Here is a 12704-nt window from a genome sequence, read left to right as displayed (position 1 = left end):
CCCGTGAAGCAACACAAAACACATCTACTCTTCATCCACATGTCAGCCTTTTACAATACGTACTTAAAGGTTTCATTTCCCCTTGTATCATCTCTGCCTTGGGCTAAATATGCTGTATTTCTTTCCACTTTTCCTCCTGTGAAGTGTTGTCCAGCTCCACCCTCTTCTAAAGGTTCTGTAACTGGTGACTATCCCCAGGTGGACAGGTTGGGCCTGATGCTTCCCACTCGAAGCACCGCCTCTCAATATAGTCTAAGAGCTCAGATGGTTTCTTGGAAGCCAGCTCACATGGCTGACTCACATTGAATTTACTGTCATTTTAAATCACTTGGACTTCAACACATGGCTTTTCTAAGGCATGGCTTCCCCATCCTACACTTGTGTGATCACATTTCTGGGCATACTTGTAAGATGTTGCACTTTGGTTTCAAAGTGACCTGGACTCAACCTTGAGCTCTGTCTCTTAGGGCATTTAGGAAGAAGTAGTTAACATACACATCCAGAAATTTTGCTCAGTAAATATAACTAAATGCTCTAACATTCCAGTCAAACTACTCTATATCTCTGCTAAATACCTGGAAATTTAGGTGGGCCTTAATGTCAAAAGAGGGTCCTGATCTCAAAGTTAAAATAGAAAAATCTTCCATAGAAGAAGCCAAAATTTTGTTCTTGTTTTGTAAAACCAAACTGAATAACAGAAGGTATAAACTGGTGATCCCTTCACCTAATGGTTGGCTAACTCAACAGCCATGGAAACCACTTCTCCTTTGCCCACAACCTATTAGAGAGATTGGAAAGGCACACACTCTTTCCTGGCTCTGCTTTTAGCTAGGACTTGGGGTGTGACCCAGTTATGGCCAATGAGACCTGAGGGGAAATCTGCTAGGAGCTTCTGGGGACTCTTTTTGCTTCCTGATCAAAGGATGAGATGAGGTGTAAGAAAAGGACCCCCTGGCATCATTTCTCACCCTTTCTTCCTGCCTTGAACACAAACCTAATACCTGGAGCTGTAAGCAACCAAATGTGCTTCCAAATGTGAGGGTGACGGGCATAAAGTGAAAATATTCAGGATAGCAGAACAGAACAACAGGAAAATACCTGGATAATTAATGACATTGTTATGCTGCCAGAACCCACCACGAGACCACCTATCCCTCTATTTCTTATTAACCAAAAAATGTTCTTATGGTTTAAGCCATTGTTATTCTATTAACATTTACCTAAAAGCATTCCTGATAAATCTAGTTTCAAAACAACACTTCTATTCCCTCTACCTGGAATTTCAGGTTTAAAAATGCAGTAGGTTGTATTACAGTTCCATGAATTCTATCTTAGATACAAAAATAAATTTGAGACTATTTGCATAAATGAAAATGCTGACCCAACTTTTCAAATAATGCTTCATTAAAAAAAAACTCTCATGGGACTTCCCTGGTGGTCCAGTGGTGAAGACTCCATGCTTCCACTGCAGGGAGCACGGATTCCATCCCTAGCTGGGAAACTAAGATCTCACAAACTACATGTCTTGTGGCACGGCCAAAATAAATAAATAAAATAAATAAAAATAAAAACCCCATGCTCCAGTGATTCTAAAGCTGCCAAAAAAAATTCTCATACCGTTTTATTTGTGTGCTTTAAAAAATATTCAGAATTCTCTTGTTTTGTTTTTTCCAACCTTTTATATGAAATTACTTTTTCCATAATTCTCTGCTGAAGAGGCTTTGGAACATTTTCAGTCCATTTTTTATGTAACAACTCTTTTCTTCTTTCCTTAAAAACATCCAGATGCTGAAAATATGTATCCAATCTCTAAGGAAGTGACACAAACAAGGAAAACAAATTATGAAGAAGTTTTCCATTTATTTTCATTTGAATAAGCGGGGGGGGGGGCGGTGGGAGGTGGGCACTGGTTCCTACTCCTAAGCTCTCAGCACATTCAGGCTGCAAAGTCATAGAATAAGATATTTGAAGAACAATATAAATTTCAGAAAGAGAACCTGAGAGCACAGAGCAGAAAGAACCCATGAACAGTTCTACACCACAACTGTGCCTCCAGATTAAACCACATCCAAACCACTCCTAACTCAGAAAACTCCTGTTTCTTTTTAAGAATTCAAAGCATTCCCTGGTCACCATTCCATGTCTCCAGCCTTCATCATCAGTAAAGACTGTGATAAAAGTGGTAGAAGAAAAAGAGCACTAGACTTGCATCAGCACCTCTCTCTGACTCTTTTATAAAGGAGGGTAAACCCACCTACCTCTTTTGATGCTCAAATGAGTATATAAACTTCCTTTATAAATTATAAGTCACAGTACAAATGTTAACGTATTATACACCAAATTTCAATCCCTCTCATTGAGATGAAAACCTCCTTAAATTTATTAATTCCATAGTGACGATCAGTACTGATTGGTCATTATCCTTAAATACTAATTCATCTCTCGTGGCTTTACATATTCCCACTGTGATGTGGGAACATGTGAGAGAGAGGTAAATTTTAGGAAAGAATTTCTATTCAGTACCAGGACAAAGACAGGGAGCAGTTAGAACAATCTCTCAGATCCCTTAAGGATAGATCTGGGACTCCCAACCTCTTAGTGATTCTGCAAGGAGCTGGCACAATCTCAGATCTATGTAGTATGAATGGGTAATTCAGAGGAGGTTCATTCTCCCAGAAAAATGAATCTCTCTGACATGGTAACATCCTCTTGGCCACACTGCTCTGTATCACTCTTGCTTACCTAGAACACACTTGGAATCCACTCTCTGTAGCCAACTCACCTTCGCAACATAATTTTCTCTAAATAATACCACGTATACAGCTTCATCAATGTCTTCTCTAGCCAATGCCTAAAATTACAGAATTAAATATTAGCATTTAGATCCTGAAGAAACAAGCCAGTGACAAAACTCAGTGTATTTTACCAACAGTTTGAGTGTAAATCTAACATCTGTACCTCAAAACATATATTGTAACTTTTTATTACGGAAATTTTCAAACACAATTCTCCATGAACCCATCACCCAGGTTCAACAATGATCAACTCAGAGTCGATCTTATTTCATCCAAATCCCTACTCACTCTCCTGCCGCCCACCCAGATTTTGAATCAAATCCCTTACATCACACCATTATTTTTAAAGTACCAAGAAAGCTTACTAATTAAAGGGATCCTCTTTAAAATGAAGCCTCCTTATAGGCAGTCTGTAGGTATGTTTTAAAAGCCCTTGAAGTTTCCTGACTTCTGCTAGGTCTCTTTACAAGTTAAAACCTATTAATAAGTCAAAACTACAGAAGTTTGATTTAGTTCAACGGGTCCAGAGCCAATTAGTTGGGAACTCCTGGCTGAGGACCAAGATGGTCTTACATCTAGGGACTTGCTGTTTCCATTATGAGCTTGGGTAAAGCTGATGCACTTAAATCCTTACTTTAGGGCTTTTCATTTGGATCACTATGAACTGATCTTCCAGCTTTTACTCTTACAGAACTAAGTAGGGACAAATGAAAAGGCAATAAAAATTCAGCACCTGGAAGAGAAATTCTGTTACCTAAAAGAATTATCTAGTATAAAGTGATACAGGTTCTTAAAACTATGTTATTCAATCTCTGGCTCGTCTTTCAGTTCTGCCACAACGAATGCATCAAAATAAACTAAACCTCAAACTCAAATACCAAATCTGTGAATAAGAGAAATCTCAAAACGGAGAGTTATATTTTTACTGGTATATTTACCAGCTTCACATGAAATCTAAAATGATATTCAAACAGCTAACTAGGGTCTTCTCCAAAATACAACCCTCTTGATAATATAAACAGACTCTTGCTTTAAAATAAAGCCTTCTTACACTTATTTTAAGATGGAAATTGAAAAATCATGTAAAACAATTAAATGTTTTCTCCTAATACAACACAAATTTAGAATAAATCAATTTATCTGAAGAAGTAGAAACATACACTGACAATCATCTTGAGAAATCACATTTTTTTAGCCATCCTATTAACATTATTAGCAAATGTTATACACACTATTGGTTGTATGTCAGATTTCTGAACCACCTTTTCTTCATTTAAGGAAATAGCTTTTGATAGCTCCTTCTTGGTGATTTTGTCAGAAAATATAAGGAAGATGTTAATGATTTCTAGCAGCACTTTTGAAATCCATCTTTCTGTGTGTGTGCACGCACACACACACACTCTCTCACCACTCTTACTGCCACCACAGTAAAAGGGGTAAAATAGAGGAAATATCCAAGAGCTTCTCTCTTTAAAATAATGAAACTTTATGAGAAAATCATTGCCTTACCAGACCCTGGAGTATCAAGAATTAACTGGCAAGCCCAGACCTGGCTTCCCCTGCCTCTCCCGCAGGGCAGCTCAGGGGCTGCTGTTTACCCACAGGCCACCCTGTTGCTGTCCTGACGCTGCAGTGACCACGGGAAACACTACAACCACCCTGGGCCAAATGCGATCCCTGGCCATTCCCATTCGGCGAATTCTTTGAGAGCCAAGTCTATGCCAGGCGCTGTAAAACAACTGTGATTAAGACACAGTAGATCCTAATTTCAAGGGATTTATGTCCCACCACCCAAAGGCGGCCCCCAAATGCCACATTATTTTACCTCCATCAAAGCAACTGACTCGGGTTCTGGCCACTTTAATTGTTCTGGTCCCAAATGTTTATCATAGTTGGACATTTTCGTGGCAGCCATAAATAACAGAATCCCCGAAGGAAGAAAGAGTAAACTGAGATAGGTGATTACAGTTGAAAAAGTGAGGTCTTTCGAGTTCAGAAAGCAGTGTATCCTTGCTCTGCCACTTAGTAGACTCGGTAAGTAAAACAAACAAAAAATCAATCCTCGGGGCCCCTAAACCTGTTTCAAAAAAGGAGTGATTAGGCTCCCCGACCCGTGGCCTTAAGGACCCAATCAGGCAACGCCTCAGGGTCTGCCCGGGGCTGGGCCCACCTGGGCCACACAGCCAAGGGGCTGCCGTGGGTGGCCGCAGGCCTGGGCTGCCTTCTGCTCCCCACCTCAGGCTCTGCGCTTGGGGCGCTCGGAGGCCGGTGGCATGGCGACTCACTGTTCTGGGAGGGGAAGGGGAGCTCCTCTAAAAACAAATTAAAGCACTACGCTTAGACCCCAGCCCCTCTTCCCGCAAGCCCCCTACACCTCTCTCCACAAGGGGCGCGGAGAGGAAGGAACCGCGCCCCCCGCCCTCACCGCCACCCTGGCCCCTCCACGCAACGCGCCTTCACCCGCCGGGCCTTCAACCGACCAATCCGACACCACCCCAGGTTTTAATTAAAAATATACATATATATAAATTTAGGTCATGTAAATTAATCCTAAAGAGAACTTACCATTTATCTGTATGATCCAGGGCTACAAGTAGAAGCGAGGATTGATTTTTAGTGCCCCTTTGCCTAAGGGAAACAAAAGTCTCTCCTCCTATGCTCCAGGTCCTACTAAGTCTTCTGTGACTAAGAGTCACTCAACATGAGCCAGAGGGGTAATCAAAATGAATTTTTGTAACTTTGCAGACTCAGAATCAGCACATGGGTAATCAAAATGAATTTTTAAATTTTCTAAAGACTGTTGGAGAAACCTGGGGAGAATATGTGGGTGTGGATTTTAAGGGTGCCTGACAATTTAGGGAAAGAGCAAGTGAATTGAGATGGGTGCTAAGTAAGGTAGCTATTAGTATTTTTATTGTATCCTTCAGGCAACATTTCTTAACTCCTGGGGGAAATACATTTGCAATAACTGTCAATATACAGTACTGTCATTTCTTAATTATCATACAGACACTGGACTCAAAGATGAAGTTGATTGCAGATGCTCTTCTTAGACATAGAACAATTCTTGAGTGCCTTTCTTGGTCCTCATTCTGAATGATTCCTGCTGGCAGATGGCTTCCTTTGAAGCAGCCTTCTTTTGTGTCCTCTTTTACCAGCCAAGGCTCAGGGTGTGTGCTCCTTGGTTGCTAAAATCTTTTGAAAATGACAGAAAAGTGTAATTGATACAGGGATGAGGGGCTTACAAGAGCAGAAAGAATTCCTCTGCTTTAGCTGAGCTGATCTCCCTGAAACCTAGCCCTCCTGTTGGCGCTAACTGACTTGGAGGAAGGGTCCCCACCTAAATCTCCTGACTCAGCCTCTCCTCACTCTATCTGGATTCAGAAACGAAGAGCTTCTGGGACAGAGCCAACCATATTATAGGTGGGGTAGAGCACTGATGTGTGATATGATTTGAGGGACCCCTATGGTCCTGCTTTCTGATGTCAATATGCCTGGAGTGCTAATTTACACTAGGGTTATTGTGATTTATAAAATACTATTTTCCCTTCTTCCCTTCTCTTTTCAAACCTCTGAATCTCTGTCCACCTTCACATATCAGCTGATGGATGACCTTCTGACTTATGTGAGAAAATGAATTAAACAGAAGTAAACAATCTTCCTTCACAAAATTCACCAAGCTGGTTTCATCTACGTCTATGCCCTCTGCTTTCCTTCCTCTTATAATGATGGATTGTCCTGACCTCAAGTCCTGGATCCAACCTCTCCACAGGTAAAGGAGGTGGGAGGGTGGAGGAATGGATGAGGGAGCGTATTTTAAGTAGAGAAGTCAGAGAAGGCTTCTCTGGAGAGATGATGTTTGTGCAGAAGTCTGAGTGACCTGAGAAAATGAGACATGGAGACATCTGGGGAAGGAGTGTTCCAGGCAGATAGACTGGCGGAGGCAAAAGCCTGAGATGGGAGTGAGGTTGGCGTGTTCACAAAACAAGAAAAGAAACATAGTGAGCGTGGAAAGAAAGGCAGGTGATACGGGTGGGGAGGAGGCAGGTGCCCAATCGTATATAGGAGGTTAGAGGCCATGATAAGGAGTTAGAATAAAATTCAAAGTGTGAGGGGAAGCCATTAGAAGGTTTTGAGTAGGGGAGAATTCTGATCTAAGTAACATTTTTAAAAGAATATGGTGCTGCATGGAGAACTGATTATACAGGGGCGAGAGCAGAAGCAGGAAACGAGTTAGGAGGCTAATGCAATAGGCCAGGTGAGATCACAGAGGCTTGAACCAGTGGTAGTAGTGAAGAACTGAGAAGTGAACGAGGTAACAGAGCTCGTTACCTATAAGACGCAGGAACTGAGTGAAAGCAAGAAATAAAAAATGACTCCTAGACTTTTATCCTGGGGGTCCTTTTTGGATTATAGTCCTATTCACTGAACTAAGAGAAATTTGGCAGGAAGAGTGGCAGAAGTGCAAAATTAAGACTAATCCTCGGGACTTCCCTGGTGGTCCAGTGGTTAAGACTCCGTGCTTCCACTTCAGGGGCCACGGATTCGATCCCTGGTAGGGGAACTAAGATCTCACATGCCATGTGGTGTGGCCAAAAAAAAATGAATAATCCTGCTTGGGGCTGGTTATATCAAGATACCCATAACCAGTACAGTACATAAGAAGGGTGTGTAGGGTATGATTACAAAGCAACTTATTGTATTTTTTTTCCTCACTGTCCATTTAAACCTGTTTGGTTGGGTAGTTCTCCAGCAACTTCCTGTTTTATTTTCCTCATTGCAATTACTAGCTCAAGTGATATTATATATTTGCCTGTTTATTGTCTGTCTCCCATCAAAATGTGAGCTCCTTGAGATCAGAGATTTATCTGTTTTGTTTACCTCTAGTCTCCAGCCTTTCAAACACTGCCTGGTTCAGAGAAGGTTGTTAAAATTTGAGGAAGAAAGCAAGCAAGCACATGGGAGGATACTAAAACATGACAGTAAAAGGAGTGAAACCACAAAATTAAATCTTAATACATTTACTGTGAGTTTAAAAAAAGTAGCCCCCTTATCCTTTAGGAGTGGGAAAATAGAGTCAGAAAAGAAGAATGATAGATTGACTGTAGACTCAGACAAACGAATCATTTCCCTATTGATTTCTAACTGGGAGATGGGGAGGACAGGCTGTGACTTCTCCTTCAAATCCACTCCTAACAGAGGCTACACTCCAGAGACTCGGGACACAGGGTGTAGAGAAGAGAACTGAAGGGAAGTGGCCCCTAGACTGGGAAGCAGTAGGCTAGCCTAGACAAGTCAAATGGCACCAAGTTTAACCAGAGTCACCTTAGGATGAGAAATCTGTGCTCTGTGAACAACTACATTTCTATACATTTTACATTTGGGGACTTTTATTTTACTTTTTAAACTTTACTACTTTAATTTAGTATATGGTCCTTTTGAAAATTTTTGCCTTTCTTGGCTAAATTAAGGGGAACAAAATTTGGGGCCTGGCTTGGGTGTGGTAACTGGTAAATGTGGTAGAGAGATGGTAGAGATGGTGGAGGGATGGAAGAAGGGCAAAATCAGGAGAGGGAGCTAGGGAAATCCTACAGTCCACCTTCTAGAGGACACCTCTATTGTGCAGCTGCCAGGGGCAACTCTCTTCATTCCCTCTGAATCAAGGAAACCTGCCTCAGTTTCTTCTACTCACTCCCTTTTGGCAGGCAGAGAGGGTAGGGAGGGTAGCCCACTGCCTCCTGTCTTCCAGGAAGACTGCCATACAGAGAAGTTGTTCCCAGCTGCTCAGATTTTGGTATCAGCAATTGCTGCCTTGTGTATTACAAAATGGAACTACACCAGCTCTCACCGCATCCTGGTCCTCATCCCTGCCTACCTCCTAGCTCAAGAAAGTTCAAGGAAGAAAAGTGCCCTTTAGAGTTGGCCTCTTTGGGACTTGGATTCTATCCCTCCTGATAAAACAGAGGTTCTTTTTCCAGAAAGGATGACCCTGTGTTTCCAGAGGGAGGAACCGGAAAGGAAAAAATTCTCCTATCAACTCAATTGTAGCATTTAATATTTTATTTAAATTTGAAGCTGATGAGTTCTATATGAATGTACACATTTTTTTGAAAAATAAACCCAAATAAATAGCATTACCTTGCTCTAGTAACATTTTCATCTGAAATGAAATGTCATCGCTGCTTAATCAAATAGCTGAGTGAGGGTTCTCTGGCATATATGACCCCCTCACAGAGGTGTCCACTGTGGCTTCCCTGGGAAGGTCTAACTCTATCAAAGACAAATATGCCTCTCCCACCTCGAGGCCGTAACTGGTATGCTTCCCTAATTCATGGAAGAAAATATAATCTTCCTCTTTCCTCCAGGGGGAGCTCATGAGTTTAAGCCTCTAGTTTAAGTTCCTAGGTACTCCAACAATGCAACATTCTCCTTCATATCTGAGTCACACTCTGCTATAAAAGACATTAAAGGACAAAACCTCTCCTTTTATACAATATATAAAAATTAAATAGGATTAAGATGTTTATTATCCTAAAACCTGACTCATACAAATTTGTATGAGACCATGGCAGTTACAGATTGCAGAGGAACTTACTACTCTTTTGGAGCCTAAAAGACAAGAGTGATGCTACGGCATTCCATCTTTTAAGGACTTCAGCTACCAGGTGAATAGGGCTTAATTTCAATACTTCCTATTATCCCTCAACTTCAGCTCCCATTCAAAAAAGCAGCAAAGTGTTAAACCACACCTCAAAAACACTGAGAAGTCCACAATGGCCAGCACCATCTCTAACAGTTATCTGTTTCTACTTTAAAACACTAAAAAGACCCTCATGAGGCAACCAGTTGTTCTCTCTGCTGGACATGTCAGAATCAAGCATCTCTAAGAGCCCGCTGGCTTCTGCCACACTGTATTTATTCAACAAATTCTGAGTTTATTCAGAATGAGGAAAGGGAAACTACTGCAGCTTACTTTCGGGCTTTTTAGGAACAGAGAATTGTAAGCCAACCTCCTAAACATCATGTAAGCTCACTTATCTACTGCCTTGCTAGGTTCTTTTTTTTATTATTATCAAGTTTTACTAATATATAATTTATGCACCATAAAATTCACCCATTTTAAATGCACAAATCAATGATTTTTAGTGTATTTCCAGAGTTGTATAACCAGCACCATGATCTAATTTTAGTACATTTCTATCAGTCCAAAACCTCATGCTCACTTACAGTCACTCTCCATTCCCAACGCCAGCCCCAGGCAACCAATAATCAACTTCCTGTCTCTATAGATTTGCTTTTGCTGAACATTACACTTAAATATAAATAGAATAAAAATTGTGATTATATTCTTTCACTGAGTATAATAGTTTTGAAGTTCATCCGTGTTGTATAGCATGTGTTAAGTACTTCTTTTCCTTTTAATTTCCAAATAATATTCCATGTATGGATGCACCACATTTTGTTTATCCATTCACCACTTTATGAACATTTGGGTGGCTTCCACTTTTTGGCTATTATGAATAATGGTGCCATGTACACCCACTCATACACAAGCCTTTATGTGGCCATATATTTCCATTTCTCCTGGATAGAAACCTAGGAGTTAAATTACTGGTCACTTGGTAATTTAATGTTTAACATTTTGAGAAACTGACAAACTGTTTTCCAAAGTTGCTGCACCATTTTACCTTCCCTTCAACAATGTCTGAGGGGCATACACCCAGAGAAAACCATAATTCAAAAGGACATATGCACCCCAATGTTCACTGAAACACTATTTACAATAGCCAGGTCATGGAATCAACCTAACTGCCCATCGGCAGACGGATGGATAAAGAAGATGTGGTACATATATACAATGGAATATTACTCAGCCATTTTTATGAATGAAATTGGGTCATTTGTAGAGACGTGGATGGACCTAGAGTCTGTCATACAGAATGAAGTCAGAAAGAGAAAAACAAATATCGTATATTAACACATATATGTGGAATCTAGAAAAATGGTACAGATGAACCGGTCTGCAAGGCAGAAATTGAGACACAGATGTAGAGAACAAACGTATGGACACCAAGGGGGGAAAGTGTGTGTGTGGGGGTAAAAATTGGGAGATTGGGATTGACATATATACACTAATATGTATAAAATAGATAACTAATAAGAACCTGCTGTATAAAACAATAAAATAAAATTCAAAAATTCAAAAAGGAAGTAAAAAAAAAAAACAAGAAAACAATGTCTGAGGGTCTCATTACTTTCAATCAGATACTTAACCAGTTATATAACTATGTAGAGAAAGCTCTTACTTTTAATTGAATTAACTAGTAAACTGAGATGATTTGCCATGTTACACACACAGTAGTATGTACCACTTTTCTGCTTATAACCTCTCTTCACTCTGGGTACAATACTGTTAACAGTTACTACCCCCCAGAACTAGTCCAAAATTCCATTTTTACCACTCCAATTCAATTAAAAACCTCCTAACCTTTAACTTTAATATGAGTTGTTAACAACTTTTTTCTATGTCTATGCTTGTTATTTCTGAATGTGTCAGCTGTTTGTTCTTTAAAACCAGAAAAAGCTGAGGAAAGTTGCCACCTTTCCCAGTGGTGGGAAATGCCTGATGTCCAGCCACAAGAGTCTGCTGTATTCCTTGGCACCGACTCCAGCAACTTAAAATGATGGCAGGGGATGAAAACACAGCCAAGCATGTTAAATGAAAGAAGAACAAAGCTATGGAATAATAGGCTTACTTGTAAACAACTGCTTTTTCGTCTTCCTGGGATTCCAGAAGATGAGGAGTTTTTGCAGAGGGTTTCAAGTCAAAACTACTTTCGTTAAAATTCACTTTTACTTTTAACCTTTAATAAGATAACAGGTGTGAAAGGACGTCCTGAAAACAATATTAGCTTGCATTTATACAGAAATCATTGTTATACGTTGACTGCTACGTATATTGTCCAAAATATCATTACTTCAAACTGGTGTGTATTCTTGGGTCTTACAGAATTGCTGCAACTATGACAGAGACTGGTTTACTATTTACTGAGACCCCAGAATCAGCTAGGCAAAGTTTAAAGTATTCCCTATATCCTACGGCTTATACTCTAAATGTAAAAAGAAGCTACAGAGATTGTCATTTACAAGCATAAACGTAAAATGCTTTTCCTAAGAAAGAACCCAAACACCCCATTTCCCAGTCTCCTTTGCCATAAGGTGGCAGGCAGGTGCCTTAGATCCCTCTAGTCTTGCCCCAATCAAGAGTTGGTTGGGGGACCTCCCTGGTAGTCCAGTGGTAAAGAATCCGCCTTACAACTCAGGGGACGCGGGTTCGATCCCCGGTCAGGGAACTAAGATCCCACATGCCACTGGGCAACTAAGCCCACATGCTACAACTACTGAGCTTGCGCACCTCAACTAGAGCCCACGTGCTGCAAACTACAGAGCCCACGCGCTCTGGAACACGCGTGCCACAACTACAGAGCCCACACGCCCTGGAGCCAGCGCGCCACAACAAGAGAAGAGAAAACCCACAGGCCACAGCTAGAGAGAAGCCCACGCACCACAATGAAGAGCTTGTGCGCCGCAAGGAAAGATCCTGCGTGCCTCAACTAAGACCCGATGCAGCCAAAAATAAATTAAATAAATAAATAAATAAATAATAAATCTTAAAAAAAGGGTTGGAAGGGTGATACTGGCCCTGTGAGGAACATCCATTTTGCTGGCACAGATTACAGCAGAGCTGGTGGGGTTCTAAGCCAACCACTGGAGCAGCAGCTTCCTGATTCAGCAGTTTCCCGATTCAGCAGTTTCCCGATCATAGCAGAAACAACACATCCCTTGGCCAGCCAATTCTACACTGTGATTTTGGGAGTTATTTCTGAAATTCAGCCCTGTTTCTTAAGA

The 12704-nt window shown here is 40.9% G+C and overlaps 1 protein-coding gene across 1 annotated transcript in view; it reads right to left on the bottom strand.

The window, feature by feature from the left end:
* Positions 1-1728: 1728 nt before the first annotated feature.
* Positions 1729-12704, bottom strand: part of FAM228B (family with sequence similarity 228 member B) — a 106387-nt gene continuing 95411 nt past the window's right edge. The window contains exons 12-15 of the mRNA XM_055089064.1: positions 11552-11659; positions 5361-5990; positions 2743-2851; positions 1729-1809 (exon numbers count right to left, since the gene is read on the bottom strand). Coding sequence (XP_054945039.1) covers positions 5984-5990; positions 11552-11659 — 115 coding nt within the window. The 3' untranslated portion in view covers positions 1729-1809; positions 2743-2851; positions 5361-5983. The remainder of the gene's footprint in view (positions 1810-2742; positions 2852-5360; positions 5991-11551; positions 11660-12704) is intronic.

The sequence above is a fragment of the Physeter macrocephalus genome, chromosome 12 (assembly GCF_002837175.3).
Source record: "Physeter macrocephalus isolate SW-GA chromosome 12, ASM283717v5, whole genome shotgun sequence".
NCBI lineage: Eukaryota > Metazoa > Chordata > Mammalia > Artiodactyla > Physeteridae > Physeter > Physeter macrocephalus.
Note: the sequence above shows the minus strand (reverse complement) of the source record. Positions and strands in the feature narration are given on the sequence as shown.